This window comes from Papilio xuthus, unplaced genomic scaffold, assembly GCF_000836235.2.
Source record: "Papilio xuthus unplaced genomic scaffold, Pxut_1.1 DF827542.1, whole genome shotgun sequence".
Classification (NCBI taxonomy): Eukaryota; Metazoa; Arthropoda; class Insecta; order Lepidoptera; family Papilionidae; genus Papilio; species Papilio xuthus.
The window spans coordinates 26066-46936 of NW_013531107.1; the positions used below are offsets into that span (position 1 = coordinate 26066).

Here is a 20871-nt window from a genome sequence, read left to right on the forward strand (position 1 = left end):
GAAGCAATTCCGCGTTTCGTCTGATGAGTGTGCGTCCCGGAGGCCTTATTTAGTCCTCTTTGTGGACTCTTTGTGGAAGTGGACTTTCCGGATGAGAGGATGCAAGGAAAGGGAAGATATTTTCTTTCTGTGCATCCTCTCTTCCGTCGATTAAAGGTAGGCAACGCATATGCGATTGCGTATGTCTATGGGCAGCGGTCACTTCGCTATTTCAGCGATTTGGGGTGGCCGCTCGCTCGTTTGCCACATTATCATATAAAAAAAAATCTATCGTAGTCAAATTGTAAACTTACGTTTCCCTTGCGATAGACTTAAGCTAAAGTCATATTACAAAAATACTAGGTAATTAGAATTCTGAAAATAATAAGATAAAAAGACTCTGTGGTGCTTAACATGATACTTTAAATCGTCAATAATACATCAAAATAATGATTGGTCCGTCTTTTTAAGTAATTGAAATTATTCCGATGTATGTCTACATATCAAAATAACTACTTTTTACATAGTTTCATAATTTCATGACTAAAATATCAATATATTAAACAGTTCGCCTTGACCTGCACTTAGTCTAATACGTAGGCAATATATGTTGACAATCAAATCCCAAAGACCGGCTTATCCTAGTCAGAAATCCTAGTCAACAGACTGTTACGTTATGTAATATACAAATGTCCAAGCATATGTACTGCCGAAATATATAAACGTATGTAACAATAATATTGTCTTTCCAAAGTTAATACGATTTTATTTTAGAAAAACTATGAATACATATTATTTTTTAATATAATCTAAAAAGCTTTCCTTTTTTTAATATCAAAAGGTGGCAAACGAGCGAGCGGCCACCTTAAATCGCTGAAGTAGCGAAGTGACCGTTGCCCATTGACATACACAATTGCATATGCGTTGCCTACCTTTAATCTTTAGTAGATAGTTCTAATATAACATAATATTAGTAAAAAATGGGAATATTACCACGGTTAAGCTGTTTGAGCTACTGACATTTATGTTTTTTTTATACTAATTGTTGTCCGCGACTCCATCCTATGTGTTCCTCCAAGCTATATTCTACATCTATGTTGAAAAAAAAACCGAACAAAACATTAATATTTTTATTTGTTTAAACTTTATTATTAGTCGTTAGTTTATGAACCAAAAATAAGTCTAACACACAGAATTGAATATTCATAATTTGAATATCGAATTCTAAAAACCTTTAGTTGATTTAGGTTCAAAGTTTATCGATAGAAGAACAATTTTACTTTATCGATGATCCAGACTTCAAAACTGTTATTACAATATAGACTAAGATAACTAATAAATAAATTTTATATACGTAAAACAAAACCTTCAATGAAAGCTACGTACAATAGCTTGAATATATCAACTTTTATTATTAAGAAAATAAAATTGGTAAGATTTTGATTACTATAATTATAGATAAAACAAACGATATAATTAATTTATATAAGTCCGAATTTAAAGTTCAACCTATAACATATAATTGTTACTAATATTATAAATGCGAATGTTTTGATGGATGGATGGATGTTTGAAGTTATCTCCACAACGGGTAAACGGATCTAATTGGCATACATATAGAACATAGGTTGGAAGAACACATACGCTACTAATTATATCTTTTTTAATTCCGCATGCACGAAGTCGCGGACAACAGCTAGTTTTATATAACATTAAAATAGAATATATCTCATATATTTATTTAGGTTACAAATATTGGTCTCCGTATCAAGGACGATAAACGGTATAATTGTGCTTTTATCGTGAATAATCCTCACGGCCGCGGCTTAGTCCTTGTTTGTTATAGAATCGAGTTACGAAGGAACAAGTAACTAAATGAGTAATTACTGTGACGCGAACTTGCGCGTACTTTGCTAATTTCACTGATTGACAACTTGGAAATTTGTTAGTGTATTTTAAATAAACAAAGAACATGTATTTTGAACGAAATTGCTTAAATATTGATTGACAATAGACAAAATAAAAATTTGCAAATGGAAACTAACGATTCCTAAATATTTATTTCTAAATGTTACTAATATTATAAATGCGAATATTAAGATGGATGGATGTTTGTTTGAAGGTATCTCCAGAGCGACTCAACGGATCACGATGACATTTGTTATTGATGAAGAACATAGTCTGTAAGAAGACATAGGCTACTTATTAAGTTTCTTTTTACTTACGCTAGTACGGAGTCGAGGGCGACCGCTAATATAAACTAAGGTTATTTGTTAATATTAAAACAGGATTACTTCCGCCAGATCAGTTAGGCCGAAATTTAGGTATCAATAACATGATAATCATTATTATACGTACAAAAGTACAAAACAGAAAGTTGTCGTTTTATGCCAGTTGGAATCACAGATTAAACCTCGACCTAACCGCAAGTCCAACGCGTAACAACTTCAAACATATTTTATTCTATAAATAAAGGTGTATTTACATTAAATTAAAAGATAAGAATTATTTCAATATTGTATAGACTACAGAGTGAAATACGAATCGAATAACACCACTCAATTTAAAATCGATCCAGCCATAGACAACATATATTAAGAAACTGACATTATTAAAGTATAAAATGTACGCGTAATTAAATTACCTTCCAGAAAAAGCCAAGTATATGACAACATATTTATCACAAAAGTATTTCTGCTTCACACATGAAAAGTACGAAATATCTTAAGGATTGAATAGCTCTTTGACAATTTGTAAGTTGAGATGTGTCGCCGTGTTACGTGCCAGTTAGGCAGCGGATAATGAAAATAAATTTACTCTGTGACCCGACGGTTACTTGTCAAGGGTACAGGTCAATCTAAGGGTCGGCTTCTACTGTCTACAGAATTGTATAAAAACATATTGTCATTCATCACATTCATTTTGAAAAAAAGAGGAATAATTTCTCGTTTTAACTTTGCTTTTTATCGCTTTATAACCTAACCTACAATTTATTTTTATTCCTATTGATGACGTATGAAATTAACTATACTTTTATATATTTATACTAACATAAATATAATCGAAGTTTGCTATTGTTTGAGTAGAGATGAAGAAAAAGTGCGCATTTTCGATGAGATGACGAGCCTTAACGTCTTTGTAGACCATTGTCGTAGTAACCGGTGACAACTGTTAAAAGTACATAACTATTTTCTTATGTTTTATTAAAATTAAGTTGGTTATAAAAATAGTAAAACGTATATTTTCATGGCTTAGTAGCTCTGCCGATATACAGACATTGCGACGCATTTCCTACATTCAAATCTCCAACAAATATTTTAAATAAAAATAATATTGTCTCCTGTACTGCTTCATTATTGCTTGACGTCGTAGTTTAGTTTTTACTTACTAAAGGCACCGAAAAATAAAACGTAATTAATTTCTTAAACCCAAATCCATTAAACATTTTCTTTTGTTTTAATTTAACTCTATCAAATATAAGTTTTTATTTTATTACGCCTTACGCAATTTAGTCCAGGAATTTTAGTGTATACGAAATAACAAACAGACCGTAACAATTTACTAAATTAAAATGATGTAATTGAAATTAATTACTCTTAAGTAATTAACTTTCATGAGTAAATCCTACAACAGCCTTATTTCTATATTGATCAAAGATTATACATAACTATAACCAACTATAAGTTAATTAAATTATAAATAATTGTTTGCGTCAAAATTAAACTTACCGGTTTTAGCGCTTTATTTCAATTTCTCCGAAATCAAACCGATACACTTGAAAACAAATAAGAAAATAAAATCTACACGTTTTTAAAAATAGAACACAAATATTAATGGAAACACTAATGCCACAACTTTTTAATACTTTTTTTATGTTTAAAAAAAAAGAATCGTAATAAATCAAAGATTAGTTCGGATTTGTGAACGGACGCGATTTTGAAATTCCCGGACGTGTGCTCCGAACAGTTTTTCAGACGGACTGAAGAGCGTTGCGTTTGTAATGCCGACGCTACGGTCATGCGCGTTCATACTAACTGAAATTATAATTTTTATACTAAATACAAAGTACAAAAAAAATTATATAAAAAAATCCATCGCTGTAAACATCTTAGACAATTTAATCCATCTTAAATTGACAATCATGCTTGATTTTTATTAACTCGTTAATTTCTGAATATTAACTTTTGTGACTGAATAAAGTTAGGCTTTATTGATATTATTTATTTAACTATTAATATTAATATTATATTAATATTATTTATTAATATTATTTATTATTTATTTAACAAATTATTACGCACTAGTTATCTCTCTGACAAACATAATAGTCTGAGAATCAAACTTACTACATATTAAAGATTAATAATCGAAATAATCGTTGAGATATTGTGACGTCTAATACATGTTAAACAGGAAAGCAATTTGCAGACGTTCTTACATTACCACCGGTTGTGTTTATAAAAATGTTATAATGCTAAAATACCTCGCTGAAATCTTAGTACATTTTCATTTTTATAAAGACGTGGAAAGTGTTTCGTAACAAAAACCATATTTTTAACTCTTTTTAATAACAAATCATGATATTAATACGTTAAGCCAAAACTTTGTCTTTTAATTTTCGTATTTCCGCTTTACTGACCCATCTTTAATCCTCGATTCAAAATTACCACAGAAAGTTTTACGTAAGCCTGTTACTTCGAAGTAGCGGATTGCACGTTCCAATTTAATATGTGAGCCTAATCATTCAATTAATCTCATCTTAAGTATCAAATGCAGAACGAAATTGGTAAATACTTTACGGAATCTCTTCTTAGATGTAAGGCTTCTAATTTGTGGTAATGTGTAGTATTGTAATTAAGTTCTACGTCATTTAAACACCGCTCCCATCAAACTACACTTTCAAGAGAGGGCTACAGAAAAAAATAGCCTTAATAAAAGAATTTTCTATAATTTAAATTAAACGTCTACAGCGAAAATCTTTTATACCTACGAGCTTAGTCTACAAATTAAATTTCTCAAAATGTTCGTACGATGTCCTAACTAAATAAAATCTGTATGATATAATTGTGATAATAATAACATTCAGAACTTTAACGGATTACAAAATGATTTATTTCTTTTGCGGTGTATTAAAACAATACCAATCAATCGTTATTATTATGACTTAAACGTGTTTCCAAATATACCTAATCTTGGACCATTTCCAACTATAAGTGAGATGAATGGCGTCGTCTTGGCATACGTATGGAAAAAAAGTTAACGTAATACGACTAAGTTGTGAAGGCCAAGGTCACGGTTTGTTCCTCCAAAATGGTGTTTGTTTTCGATATTGTTTTATTTTCATCAAACATAGGTAACCTTTTATCTTGTTCCTAACCTAGCACAATGGTAATTTCTGGTAACAATCCTACTACTCTTCTTGAAAAGTTAGTTATTCTTGAAAAATGATGATTTCTTGGTGTAATTATAAAATTACGTATTTGAAAAAAAATTAGATGGGTTATGACATTTGTTTACAATGTTTAGGTTATAATTTGAAATAGCCTGTAACAACTACCAACTATTAATGCGCTACTTTTTATGTCACTCAGTGTATGCTTTGCAGAACTATCAGGTAGTTAAAAAGGGAGCCAAAAATATGCTCTTTTTGTACTATTACAAAAATTATTTTCTTGAAAGTACGCCCAAGTTCATCCAAATCGAAGTATTGATGATTTAGAAAATCTGATTCTGCTTCTGATTTTTCTTTACGTAATAATTTAGGTATTAAAAGTCAATTTTCCATTTGAAACATATCAATTTAATATGACTATAAACATTACCACCTATTGTAAAATTTAAAAACCCAAATATTACATTGAACATATTAGGAATTATACAAAATATTTGTGACTGAATATAAAAATACAGGGTGTAGGTACAAAAAAACTGTTTATATAATGTTTTCTCTTTATTAATAACGCTCTGTACGGGAGGTCAGAGTGGACACCCTGACCTCAGTGGGGGGCTCGTATGGCGACTACTCAATGACAGTTTGTTCCTCTTTCACAAAGAATTCGACGACTTCCTCCACCGTGTTCGCTTGGTCTGTATCCAACCCATCCGTATCTACGTCTGGAAAAACAAAACATTGAATTAAAAATAAATACATCCACAGGTATGTTTCCACAGAGCTTCAAATTCTATTTAATTACGTATTAAAGGAAGGGGGGTAAATTTCCAGTGGGAACACCCAAATAATCATCAACACCCATGGACATCTGCAATACTAAAAGACCTCCAGATGCGTTGTCAGCCTTCGAGAAAATACGCTAGATTTCTTGAAGGACCATAAGTTGTAGCGGTTTAAAAACTGCCGAGGACAAATTCCACAATGCGGCTGTACGAGGCATAAAGTTTCGCGAAAACCGCATGGTCTATTCTATATATGGATCTACTACTGTCGCCCTACTTCTATTAATGAATGAATAACTACTATAATTAGCAAATGACTAACCATGTGACTGCTATAAACATAAACTGCAATACAAAACCCAGAGACAACGTAAGACAAATTCACAAAATAAAATTAATTAAAGGAATACTAACAGTCGCGCAACTCGAGCCTGCGCGGGCGCTGGTCGGCCCATTCCTGGGTCTTCGCTTCGCGGTATTCCACGTATTTCTTCATCTGCTCCGTACGCTTCGCCACCAATTCCTGTAACAATGAAAATATTCTACTTATTAGGAAATACTAAGATCCCTAAAAACAGATAAATATATTTGTTATTAAGAATACAGAATAGATTAAAGAACAGATTCTATTCAATCTTACTAATATAAATGTGAATGTTTAGATGGATGGATGTTTGAAAGTATCTCCAGAATGGCTGAATGGATCATGATGAAATTCGGCATACATATAGAACATAGTCTGGAAAAACATAGACTATTAATAAAGTTTTTCTTTAATTCCGCGCGGCCAGAGTCGCGGGCAACAGCTGGTTCTATATAAAAGACACAATATTGTTTCTATAACCAATAAAACATACCAAAAATACCTAAATTAATGAAAAATTAACATAGCGTAGTTAGTAGTATATCTTACCTTGCTAGCCTTGTTGCTACGCATACGATCTTTAGATTCAAACTGAGAGTAATACTTCTTGAGGTTCTTCTTGATCTCCTTCTGTTGCTTCTCAGAGAGCAGAGTTGGGGGTCGAGGTCGCCAATGGAACTGGGCAAAACCTTCCTTCATTACTCTGAAATAAAATAAAAATTAAAAGTATGTACTTAGAAATTTGTTCCTACGGGCAATTATGAGTAAAAATTTACAGTATATAACTACAACAAATTAACATAATAAGTAGACGAGTATCAGAGTTACAAAAATCTTTTTTTATGTGAATACTACATAATTTAGATCTAGGATCAAAATACTGTACCAAATATCTGACAAATAATTTAAAGTATTGATAATTAAACCAATTCACAGACCTACATATATTGTAGTTTACATTGCAGCTGGGAAACTAACACTTAAAATAATTACAATCCCAAATACATCCGTGAATATGACTTTATATTAATGTAACAAACTCGGGGACATATTTAAAAAAAAAACATTATTAATTTTATGATTTAAAATATCACAAAAGATAAAATATTGAGACTTACCTCTTAATAACTTTGCCCTGGAAGGATCTAATGTAGTATCCACAATCCATCTTACACTTGAGAGAGGATACACCTGTCACCACATACCGTCCTGTCGGGTCCCATTCAATACCAGACATCTGTAATAACAAACAACAATATGACAAAGCTATATGCCGAAGTCAATGTTAATCTGTACATATTATTAATCTTAGTCCTTTAATCTCAGGTACTTAGTTTAAAATGAACATTATTTTGACTAGTTTTGAAACTTAAAACTGGACTCATTCACTATTTAACTTTTTATAGTACAAATTTTACCTGATAATGGTCAGACACATTCATAATAGTAAAGTCATTTGTGTCCAAGAACTCCAAAGCACCACCCGTCAGTCCAAAGTTGGCTAACACAATAAACTGTCCCAATGGTGACCAGAACAAATGATTAAATGGTTTATTCTCAAACTTCTTCAACAAAGTCGGTGCTTGTCCAGTATTAACTTGATAGAAACTTATACATATATTTGCTGGATCACCATGAATAATCGCAAACTTAGAACCAACAGGTTCCCAAGCGAATGCTTGTATAGGTTCTTTAATTTCCACCGAGTCAACGGGTATTTCCTTCTCTCTCATATGGAATATTTCAAAGTTATAATACATTCCAGAGTATTTAATATCATTTTTATCTTTCTTCACTTTAGAATAACGGTCTACTTTCACACACAAGTAGTCTCCGCTCTTCTGCCAGTGAATCTTGCAGTCGGCAACAGAGAACAAGTTCTTCGATCGGATTTCATTACGATTGGGCAATTCTAATAATGTTACTCTCGCTGGTACATCCTTGTCTTCTGCTACCCAGTATGCTAGAACATTATCTGTTGGAGACCAGCTAAAGTCCCTGTGAAAAAAGAAAATTAACATAAGCAAAAGCAAGATTTTAAATTGTGCTTAAAGAAGACCATATTATGAAAACTTTGATGTGATTTATGAACATTTAAATTATTTTCTGCAAACATTTACTAGTTACATTTCAAGTACAAAAATATTAAATAAATATAATTACTTACCTAATACCAGGAATCTTTATAGATTTTTTATCCAAAAGACCGAAGCCAGGAGTTTCATATACTGACAGTACATCAGCACCCAGACGGGCAAAGAACTTGTCGTCTTTACTCCAGCGGAAGATTGGCCATGTCACATACTCATCCGGAGGTGGGAAACTACGTTTTTCTTGACCAGTTCTAATAAAAAAAATTACTTAATGTTATTAAACAAAATTTAAATTTCCTAACCTCTTACAAAAAACTTTTATATTCTGTATGGTTTCTATGTTCATTATTTTTTCTTGACACAAATACAATTTCTTTTAAACTACTACTGGGAACTCATAAATTTTTTACATAAAATCTTCAAATCTATGCAGAAGAAATAAATTTCACAATCACATACCTAATATCCCAAATAATGAGTTTCTTATCATCTCCTCTATCACTGCTTGGTGAGAAGGTGACAATATAATTCTCACATGGTGAGAAAGATATAAACCTCGCCTCCGGATGGAAGAACTTCTGGAACTGAGAGAACTTGGGTCCAGCCCATAGAGCCACACCCCTCCAGTGGAAAGTAGCCAGGTATGTACCAAGAGGTGACCAAACAGCATAAGTTTCAGTCCAGTTCTGGAATGGGAAACCAAATTTATTATTAAGAACCTCTTATCTCTTATATAGTAGGCTGAAAAGCTGTTTTTAATAATATCAATGTGATAATTATTATGCAAGAATGCAATTTTATCTTTAATAATGATAACTAGTAAATAAGATTACCACAACACAACTGGCAAAAGAATTTTGTCAGTTGTGTTTGGTGACAAAAGAATTTTGTGTTGCGTCTTAAATACTAGCACAGTCCATTCCTTAGAACCATAGTTCCATTTGTACCTTTGGAAACAACTAATGAATGTTTTGTAATTTTTTTATCAGAATTTTTATACTTACAGGTCTCTCTTGTAACAACACAGGTTCAGGCAAAGCATTTTGCCACACTTGTAAGGCAACCCCAGTACCGATTCCCACCAGGAACTGGTCATAGGCATCTGGGTCCATCAGGTACCATTGCAGGTCTGATTGTACCTTGAATGGTTGAGGTGCCGGTGGTTCCCATTCTTTAGGGATTTCGGAATATCTGGAAAAAAAATTTCATATTACTACTAACATAGATTAATTTAATATTAAACATGTATCAGATTATGAGCATGTTTGATTATTATTGTCATTTGAAATATTTTATACATATTGTATTTGCAAGAAAGAAAAACAATTTTTGTTTTTTAAACACAAGCTTTCAGCAGCAAATGACAAGTTAGCAGATAGAGTGTGTTACATTTGTGGTTTGAATTTAAAGTAAATGTATGTAAATTTAACATGTTTTCTCAAGACATTAGATGCATTCAAATTTTACCAAATGCAGACTTAAGGTATTTGACCTTAATATATTTAAGTTATAATAACGAAGTACTTACTTCTTAAAATCAGTAAATAGATTCACTAAAAATGTATGCTGCTTATCGAGTTTACAATTGTTAGTGGCTTTGACTGCCTCTGCGGCATTCTGTGCGTTATCATACTCCAGGAAAATATAACCAGTTGTCATGCCATTCTCGCTAGTCGGGTAATAATCACTGACGATCTTCCCGAACTTGCCAAAGATCTTATTTATAACGCTTTGTAACTTCTCCAGGCGCTCCGGCCCGACCTGCGGGCACCCATCCACGACGACCACATTTTCATACCCATCAGATTCCTTGGGCTTCTTCTCTAGAAGGTCCGCAAGCAATTCTGCAACGTCAAAGTTAGGTTATGCCTTGAGATGTCATCAACAACCCCAACACCAACTAAGAAAGTAATTCGTCTCCGAAATATGTGTGTTAACAACTTAAAACTTTGAACAGAACACTAAACACAAAATTTAAAACGAACAAACTTTTTATCACACAAATTATATAGTAACGCATATGGTCGGAACAACCTCTAAAACTTTTTAACTCTCACCTTCATCGGGTATGTCGTCAACAAATCCTTCCGGATCATCAAAGTCAGGTTCCTCGTCAAAATTCTGTTCTTCATTATCACTTTGAGGTGTTTGATTCACTTTTTCATCGCCCTTTTTCTTTGCCATTTTGACGTTATTACGTGTGGTACCGGAAGACACGCCATTAGTTAATGAACTAAAACCATAGAGAAAAGATCCGAACGTAACAAGAACGTAAGCGCAATGACTTTCTAAGTTTCGTTCACAAATAAATAGTTTAATCAAGTTCAGTTTTTCAGAAATTGTAATAAATTTTTTACAAAACCGAATTTACTACTTACATAAATAAAATTCGATTATCTTTTTAATACAAATCCCTATCGACAAAGCATTGTAGTAAAAGTATTTTTGATAAAAGGGTGAAACCATAAAGCAAAGCCATACCGAGGCGTGGCTCTGAGTTTACTGAACAGAGGAAAGAATAAACTTTAAAAGGGATCTTTGATTCCCGAGACCCCATCAAGTCCATCACCCCTCCCCATCCTTTCCTTATTCCAAAAAAAAGAGAAGGAAGCCTACAAAAATTCTCAACTTTAGATGGATGAGATTGGAGATGGAAAACAACTAAATCTATCGAACATACATAATATGTACAAAAATAACAATATGCTTCGTAATGGTGTTCCGGCGATGGAAACTCTCATGCAGCTGACTACCCAAATGATATAATGTAGCGTACGTATAGCTCACAATGGGCACGCGTGTTGTATTCCTTTTATACGACAGAAGGTCACAAAACAAACCGGCCGGATGTATTCAAACCTGTTGTAAATACGTATAATTTATGTAAAAGTAATGCGTTTAAGCCAATATGTTACTCTAACTCTACAAAAGGCATAAAATTGCTAACTTATAATATTACATAAAAGCGTTTATACCCTCAAATACTGATAATAGATAATACAAATGTAATGAAATAAAAGTGTAAGAAATAGTTAAGTACTTCTATGACTCTAAATATTGCATTTAAATCACATTCAGACGTTCATTCGTAATTTTTCGTACACATATTTAACTTATAAGGCATCGTAACACATTTTGTTGACGTCGTTTTTGCCTGCCGCTTGCGCTATGTTCGCCTCATTTTTCCATGCCAGCCGGTTTACATTTACCAATCAACAACCAGCCAGTGTGTTTCCCATAGCGGGCGGAAGACGTCGCGTTTCCCGCCACTTTACCATAGATAACTTTCACGAAAAACTATCCTATATTTTCCCGCGTAAAGGTATTATAAATAAATAACCTTTGTGCCACAAGTAAACTTAATATTTGCAATATTACATCATTTTTTTTTTATTTTGCTTCAGTTAAGTTTTGTGCTACATTTTGTGTTTAAGTTATTTGATGGTATAATCAACTTGCTAAGTGTACGAGTTAAATTTATTTATTTTTAAAATACTAATGAAAAATTGTTGATATACCTACTAATCGTATTTTAAATTTCTTTTTCAACAAAATAAATTTTAATTATTCAAAGAGACATCTTTTACACTCGGTTTGTTTGTCGTTTAATTTCTAATATGTTTGTGTTTTGGTAATAGTATTGTGCTTCAGTGAAAATGATTTGGACGGTGTTTGGTCTATCATTATTGGCATTCGCAACTGGTCAAGAAATATGTCTCTCGGGCGAAGAAGATCCTTATCTACTCTTCGGGACTAAGACTTCTTATATTTTTGCGAATAAAATATTTCCATCGACTAGGATACAAGATATTCCTGGTAAGTTTTATTTGTTCTTTTTTATAATTTTAATAATTTGAAGGTTGAACATCCAAATATTCCCGATTTGATTTTAATGACATTAATGTCACTGACTCATTTTTATTACTTACTACAAAATAACCTTGTAAAAACTTTTCTATGGGTTTGCATATACGTAAAGATAATCGTAAAAATCGGACCAATTAATTCTTTTACGCTTTACGTAAAGTGATTACATATTCTTCTACAATAAATATTAATATTTGGTACAAAATCTAAAACATCTTATTACAAGTAAGATACGATCTCATAAACATCTAGAGGCCAATTTTGCTGTATTTTACACATTTGCATTTGACATTTTACGATTACTTTCTTTTTTAATTCAACACAATTGGGCAAACGCTTTTACTTCAATCAATCCATTAAATCAAAACAAAAGAAAGATCGTATTTAACTAAAGTTGAGAACAACTGTCCAATACAACGGAACCTATGGTTATTGCCTTTGACTGTTTTATTATAATTTGGACATGGCAGAAATATTTGTGGTAAGTTATTCATTGCCTACTACATAACGGTTCAAACAATTGTTTTTAAAATAAGTAAATAATTGAGAAAATAGCACGTTTATGAATAAAGATAAAGCTTTTGAGTCCCATTAAAAGAAACCAGCTTTCACCAATTTAAACTAATGAGGTGATCAAAAGTACAAAGACAGACAGATCGTAAAAATCAGCACAGCATTTTACGTGTTAACTCCGTTAAACAAACACACGTCAAAATACTATCGTTTGCTCCAATACTAGGCCACTGGTTGACCACAAATGCAATATTGAATCATTTGTACATTTTACATATACTTCTTCTTCTTTTAGTTACTAGTGGACCCCATCGTTTAATTTCGATGATTTCGCCAACGTCAAGGTTGAAGGTAATTGAAAACGAAAAAAGGAAGATTAAAAGATTAAGTAGCAAAGAACAGAGAGATAGACGGAGTATAGATCTGTTTGACAAATGATCGGTTGATACATATACTTAATACGTATACTATGTTGAAATATAATCAAGTAATGCAGTGTTAGTGTGGATTTCCACTGTCATTTCTGAAAGGCAGGCGGATTTAAACGCGAATTAAATAAAAAACTTTACATAATAAAGACATATTTAAAAGTCGTAAATAAGGAAAAAACATTATTTTCTAGTGAAAAGGAGCTACTCTATGAATAGTTTTTAAAATGCTAACTATTAAAAACGTATATCCATGAGAATAATCAAACAAAACTCCATAAAAAGGATTCACTAATTCCACTACATGCATACCATTGTTAGAAAGGAAAGCTTCCTATCCCATACATCACACCATGAAAATATACTATAACGATACCTTTAAAACAATAGTGGGAGTTGACTCATAGCGCTCATTGCATTCAATGGAACGTTCGCGAAATCATTTGTGTTATTTTATGACGTCTTTATATGTTAATATTATATCTACTACATTCGATCGTGATATAATTATACGTCATATTTATCTTACTAATATTATAACTGCAAATGTATGTATGTATGGATTATTCTTAGAATGTATCTCCAGAACAGCTGCATGGATCTCGCTGAACTTTGGCATAAATGTAGTACACAGTCTGGCAGAACACATATGCTACTTACGAAGATTTTTTTATGAAATCAGTTCTTAGATATTTTAACCTACCTTTTATCACAACCTATATTTATGGCCTAACCGAGAATATGACAATCCTTACCCGGAGACGATTCAAACACCTGATATTGACATATTTTTCCGCAATATAGCGAAGGTTTCTATATTCCTTGTCAGGCTATAACTAAGCTTAAATGTAGGTTTCCACTGCTACACGTGTACAAACATCTCTATTTGAGAAAACAGACGATTTTATCTATCAAATATAGAGAATGAGACGTTGCAAAATGGTTTTTACAAGTATTACAATGGAAATCACGACAAGGGAGGCATAGTCTGGTAATCATTTGCCCAACAGCGTTATCGAGTTAAAGTAACTGTAAATCAGTCATAGCTTTATTACTTCATAAGTTTTAACCGTTGTTTAAATTGCATTTAATGTCTTCCTTCTCTAGAATTCTATTAGTAATTTCTGCTATTTTATGATAGAAGTCTTATAATAAACTAGTTGTAACCCGCAACTCCGTCTGCGCGAAATAAAAAAATTAACTAGTAGCGTATGTGTTCTTTCAGAATATGTTCTACATTTATGCCAAATTTCAACGAAATCAGTACACCCATTCTGGATATATCTTCAAAGAAACATCCATCCAAACATTCGCATTTATAATATTAGTAAGATTTTAATGCCATTCTAAAATTACTGACTGAAAAAAAAAAATAAAAAACGTCTTAAAAGAATGCTTATTAACTATAACAAATGGGGTCAACTAAATCACCATGATAATAGATTTATAATCACTTCATTACCTCAGACAAGGCTGACCTAAATGCTCAAGTGTGCACTCAACCACTCCGAACAGGCACCCTGGCACGGGGTTGCATATAGAATATTATACTTCAGTGGTTTAACACCGCTTTTATTTCTCACATTTACATAAATTAAGCGTAACATGTTTATTACTGAAGAACCGTAGGTTTTCACTGGCAAAATTTGTACAAAAAGATTTATCTCAGCGTAGAGCTAGGAGTTTTCGGCAGTAGAAACTAACTTTTAAAATATTACATGACATCTTAATATAACTTACAACGACGGTTCTTTTAAGGCACTACGTAATATTGATGATTTTATCAGAAATTAATCTTATAATAATCTTGAAAGTATTGATTGATTGCCATCCATCATATGCAAGAAGGTATGTCCAGAAAGTCTCAACGATCTTAATAAAATTTGGCACAGATGTAGAACATAATCTGAAAGAACACATAGACTATTTATTAAGTTTTTAGGGTACCGTACCTCGAAAGAAAAAAAAGGAACCCTTATAAGATCAATTTGTTGTCCGTCTGCCTGTCAAGACCCATTTTTAAATTTCGCGCGGAATCGCGGACAACAAATTACACACTGACGTCACTAAAACAGAAATCTTAATAGTGGATTTGAAGTTTGCTTAGTATTTAACTTAGTAATTACCATGTTATGAGTGCAATAACATCAGGTGTTAAACGATGACCTCAGATCTCAATGAATAGGGCCTATTAATGCTCATCATGACCTTAAGAGCCATTTGCACTTATACATTGATGGAGATTGTTTCCTTATGATTCAAAGATTGAATTTATCGTCAAGTACTTGATATAAGAAACTGTTAATTAATATTCTTAGTACGATAATTGAAACATCTACATATCTTGTTTAAGGCTTTCATACTAAAAGTGATACCCCATCAAGTTTGCTCTTGGTTTGTATTTTGTCCAATTTACAAAATCATGCAACTAAGTTTTGTCGCCCGCGACTCCGTCCGCACGAGATTAAGAAAAACATAATTAGTAGCCTATGTGTTCTTCCAGACTATGTTCTATATGTGTCCCAAATTTCATCGAGATCCATGCAGCCGTTCTGGAGATAACTTCAAACAAACATCCATCCATGAGTTGATTATGATTTTTTTTCATATCTAATGTTTAATAACTTTTATTTGTTATCAGGTTGTCAACCGATCGCGATCTGGTTGCTGAGCCGGCACGGCTCTCACAATCCCGAAGCGAATGAAACTGCTGGTCTGCAAGCACTCACCGATCTCAGAAATAACATCCTCACCAACTATAGAAGTGGCAACTTTAGGGATACAAATGTAAGTCAGTTAATTCTATACGTGTACTGGCTATCGGTCCAAAAAAATGTCTTATACCAGACTGTAATCTCTTTTCCATATTTAATCCGTATCCATTCAGCTGATATATAAACACACACACACAACACATTTCCGTATTTATATATCAGTTTAGTATAATGTCTCACGAAAGTTTGACTAATTCTATATCCATTCAGTTGTTCTGGAGTTACGTGGTAACAAAAATTAATACATCCATCTAAACTTTTTTATATTTAGTTACATTTTATTTTTGTTGTGGGTTTCCAATGAATGTTACGATGCCTCTCTCAGTATACTTGAAAAAGAAAACAGACTACAATTTGCTATAAAAAATTAATTAAAGCAGTGGGAATCGAACATCCACCTATATCAGCACATTTTCTTCTATATACCAAGTACTAGAAAGTACTTTTGAAAAAAATCAATACTATATGCGTAAATTATAATAGAAATAGAAAATTTAAGTTAACCGCTAGATCATGGGATCGTAAAATACAAAAAATCAAGTAATATATACTCAATTTGAAATTTTCATTGCAATTTTTTATTTGTTCATTTAACGTGACAATGTCTAGTGCACCTTGTCCTTGTCGTAAAGGAAGTTTATATGCAATCGAAACACGTATTTCGCTTGCAAAGACCTTGGTCGGAACCCTGAGTTTCCGTGCATGTTTCTGAGGATGTCAGCGATAAATAACCTGATGTTAACATAAATTAAATGCACGCGAATTCAAATTCGCACTAGAAAAGCAGTGGCACATTATTCAAAAGAAAAGGTCTCACTTCTTACCTAAATATTTATGCAATACGATCGTCATTAACTCACTATAAGTCCCCTCTGAAAGGCTTGGACCCTACCCTAAGTTAAGGGTGACTAAGCCATAGTCAACCACGCAGGCCCACTGCAGGTTGACTTCACACATATCTTTGCTAGATATGTGTTGGTTACATCACGATTTTTTTCTAAACTGTAAGAACTTCGAATAAATCTTATATATAAAATTCTCATGTCACAATTTTCGTTCCCATACTCCTCCGAAACAGCTTGACCGATTCTCATGAAATTTTGTGAGCATATTGAGTAGGTCTGAGAATCGGCCAACATCTATTTTTAATCCCGCGCGGACGGAATCGCGGGCGACAGCTAGTGTACCTATGTAAATCGAAAATCACATTGGTATATGGCGGAATTCGAACTCAGGACCATTACAAGTCAAGTGGTTAACTGAGCCACTGACGTTTTTAATGTAAATTGGTCAGTAATGTAACATTGAAATAAAATTATATACTATAAAATACATATGTATAACATTGATTTCAGAAATGTGCTTATACATTTATAAGAAAACTCGATTGGAACGCATGTACTAGGTTATCGCATGACATATTTAAACAGATGTAAATGTTATAATACTAATCGTATGCCTTAGTACTGAGTCACCTGTACAAAGATCGATAATAAGAAAATACTGTTATGCAGAAAGAAAACAATATTTTACCTCAATATGTTGTATTCTTATTATTAGCAAGACCTATTTTTCTACAGTTCTAATTATTTTACCGTTAGTTTCCGAAACCAAAATCTGTGTACAAAACATATCGCCATCTTATCTTTTTAACGGAGATTATAATCTTAGAAACCCACGGTTAGTTCTTTTTATAGATCTTTTAAAAACGTTATATACTTCACACGCATTTTGATAAAGGTCAACTGAAAAAAGTCACGTCTTCTCATACGAGATAGTGCAATAAAAATATTGTTTTCCAGCAACGCATCTGCTCTTCAGACCTGAACCTTCTAGAGCGGTGGTCGTGGTCTCCCACTGACCCGGCTCTGGCAGGTGACCTAACCAGCGAAGGCTATATATCCACGCAGCAGCTCGCACAAGCATGGAAGCACAAGTACCCCGGACTCCTCACTGACAACCCACATGATTATCTGGTAGGTCTTTTCAAATATCTTGGCATTACGTCGTCTGCATACCATTTTACCTAGCCCTCTCCCATCCCATTTTACCTAAATAGTTACACCTTACATTGTGTTCTGCGCAACGACTCGTCAGAGTTTTTATGACTAATGTATTCGATATTTAAATCAAATCCTATTTTTCCGACTTATATGGTAATATATTATATGTTTAGGTATAACTTTAGCAGATTTTTGTTAATTTACTAATATTTCTTATACCATTCCAAGTAAACTCTAGGTTTGTAATAGGATATGGTTACGACAATAGTTGAATGACGGGATTCGAATCCCGACCTCGTGATCGCAAATCCTGTCCGTAAAAGCTGTTGGTGATCTCTGGAATGTTATGTTTATGGAAATTAAAAGTTTAGACAAGTTACTATGTTTGGTTTGCTTACATCACATGGGGACATGCCAGCACGTATTTTTACTGCGTATGAAAAGTGCCTTAGTGTTTGATTGCGAAGTAGATTTACTAAAATTGGAAATTTAAGTAATTGGTATTAATCTTTTTAATGCAACTAATGCAGGGTACACACGTTAGATGTGTTGGTTTAAACCTGCAAAGTTTAAACTCTACTTGCCCTGGGCAAAAATTCTAGGGCGCGCTTTTTTACCATACTTTTGGGGGTTTAACATGGTTATGTGAGACTGGGCAATTCGTAGATTTCTGTCGCCGCTTTCTTTCCAGCGCCCTGGGCGGGTACCCAACAACGCCCTACCCCAACGCCTGTTGTAATTTATAGGCTGTAATTCCTATATAAGTTCAATATTCCAGTTTAAATACACGGATGATCTTCGTTCGAGCACCAGTTTCCGTGCATTCACTGAAGGCCTGTTCAAATCTCAGGCAGACGGTACTGATGCACCAAAACAGAACGATGAGAAAATATTACGAGTAAGAATATTTTATATTACTTATTATATTTATAGTGGGTTTCTGAGACCAAAATCTGTTTCGTCAAAGATGATAGGGATTACGATATGTTTTATACAGATTTTGTGGTCTCAGAAACCAAAGGTTAATTGCTTTATTTGTTTTTTTTTAATTGTAATAGTGAATGGAATTTGGTATTCCAAAAACTAAAGATTCAATTAGTAAATTATTATTATATTTGAAGGATTTTAATTATTAACAAAATTTATTTAGCTATATTTTTCTATATGTTGTATGTTTTCAGCCATACAAATTCTGTTCAACATGGATGAACGAAGTAGGAGATAACAACAACACCTTAGTACAAAAAGGTACATTTGAATCTAAACAAGAATATAGAGAGGTGAGTTTTAAATATATATATATTACTAATATTATTAATGCGAATGTTTAAATGTATGTTTGTTTGAAAGTATCTCCGGTACGACTCCATGGATTTAGAAGAACACATAGGCTATTCTTTTTTTTATTACGGCGCGGGTCGCGGGCGACAGCGAGTACGTAATGACCACCATGTTGTTTATATTTGAATATGGTATGAAAGAAATACGAGATAACACGTTCAGAATACTTCTAATTCCTTTTACATTCCTGTGAATTATTAGAATTAAAAATATCTCATAAAACTGTATATTTATAATTAACTTGTGTCTTTACCTTACTTTTTTCTTTTAATAATCACGGTCACGGTATCACAGATCTAATTAGACTGATTACTGACACATTTTAAGCGTGTAATTTTACACTGCTTGGTTAAAATTTCAGAAGAAAACTTTTTTTATATACCAGCTTGAATAAAATTGTTTTTTTTTTTTAAAAAAAAGAAGAGTAAAGGCCTTGTATTTTTCTTACTTTGAACAAATTAATAATTTTTGCCACAGTTTTTTGTGAGACCGTAAAATTTGTAGTTTTAGACTAGTGATCGACCAAGACATTGTCGGCGTCGAATTAGAAATGAAACAGCCTATGTTCTATAGATCCGCATGCATCAGCTTCTTTCAAACTTCCTGCAAAATTCAAACCGTTTCGGAGATTCTAAACAAACACAAACAGAATAAATTGAATATTTTTTTCTTTTTAAATAAAGCAAACACAACATGTACAGTCAGCGTCATATAGATCGTCACAGACAAGATATGCAAATATATAGGTACACCAAAAGTAATCAATTATATCGGTACAACAAAAGTCCTCAAAATAATAGATACATTCACCCTGCTCAAATACATCGGTACATACACAGCGTCAAATATATGAGTACATGCAAGATGCTCATAAATATCGTAGCAGCCACAGCGTCATAAGTAACGAAGCAGTCAAGGTGCGCAAAAATATCGGTACATTTGACAAAATTGAACTCTATCTCTATGTCCTTGTGATACAATTTGGAATAAACTACTTCTGTTACATTCATTTGACACTTTGTATTAACATTATAGGTTGTCCGGAAAGTTCGTTCTGATTTTCGATATAAAGCTTACAATAGACTGTAGCTGAAGTGGATTCATTTTCGGATTTCCACCATTATCAAACGTCACAAAAATTTCTATATTGTGAATAATTTCATTTAATTGGTTGAGATAAAAACTAATTTTTAAAATTTTAGCCAAAAATAAAAGACGTTTTAGGTATAGAGTCGTACCAATATAATTTAAAAACATTTCTAAAAATTTAAGAGAACAGGGTTTCAATTTTCCTTATAAAGCGGCACGAACTTACTGGGCAACCCAATATTTTTC

At 32.8% G+C, this 20871-nt stretch overlaps 2 protein-coding genes across 2 annotated transcripts in view; one reads left to right on the plus strand and one right to left on the minus strand.

Moving 5' to 3' along the window:
* Positions 1 to 5756: 5756 nt before the first annotated feature.
* On the minus strand, positions 5757 to 10849 carry eIF3b (eukaryotic translation initiation factor 3 subunit b). The gene is made up of 10 exons (XM_013313968.1): positions 10668 to 10849; positions 10139 to 10454; positions 9615 to 9801; positions 9070 to 9296; positions 8685 to 8861; positions 7936 to 8515; positions 7636 to 7754; positions 7067 to 7220; positions 6568 to 6676; positions 5757 to 6093 (listed from the first exon to the last, which is right to left on the minus strand). Exons 1-10 carry the CDS (start codon positions 10792 to 10794, stop codon positions 5999 to 6001), a joined length of 2091 nt encoding a protein of 696 aa, XP_013169422.1. The 5' UTR covers positions 10795 to 10849; the 3' UTR covers positions 5757 to 5998.
* A 973-nt stretch (positions 10850 to 11822) lies between these two features.
* LOC106119189 (multiple inositol polyphosphate phosphatase 1) overlaps positions 11823 to 20871 on the plus strand; it is an 11603-nt gene continuing 2554 nt past the window's right edge. The window contains exons 1-6 of the mRNA XM_013314093.1: positions 11823 to 11932; positions 12249 to 12426; positions 16060 to 16205; positions 17995 to 18168; positions 18974 to 19093; positions 19377 to 19475. Coding sequence (XP_013169547.1) covers positions 12267 to 12426; positions 16060 to 16205; positions 17995 to 18168; positions 18974 to 19093; positions 19377 to 19475 — 699 coding nt within the window. The 5' untranslated portion in view covers positions 11823 to 11932; positions 12249 to 12266. The remainder of the gene's footprint in view (positions 11933 to 12248; positions 12427 to 16059; positions 16206 to 17994; positions 18169 to 18973; positions 19094 to 19376; positions 19476 to 20871) is intronic.

Excerpts from the sequence above, each read along its gene's own strand:
- eIF3b (XM_013313968.1), bottom strand. The coding sequence starts at position 10,794 with ATGGCAAAGAAAAAGGGCGATGAAAAAGTGAATCAAACACCTCAAAGT. Across the intron at positions 9,297-9,614 it reads TGTTGTTACAAGAGAGACCT|AACTGGACTGAAACTTATGC; the intron begins GTAAGTATAAAA and ends TTCCCATTCCAG. Across the intron at positions 7,755-7,935 it reads ATGTGTCTGACCATTATCAG|ATGTCTGGTATTGAATGGGA; the intron begins GTAAAATTTGTA and ends TTGTTATTACAG.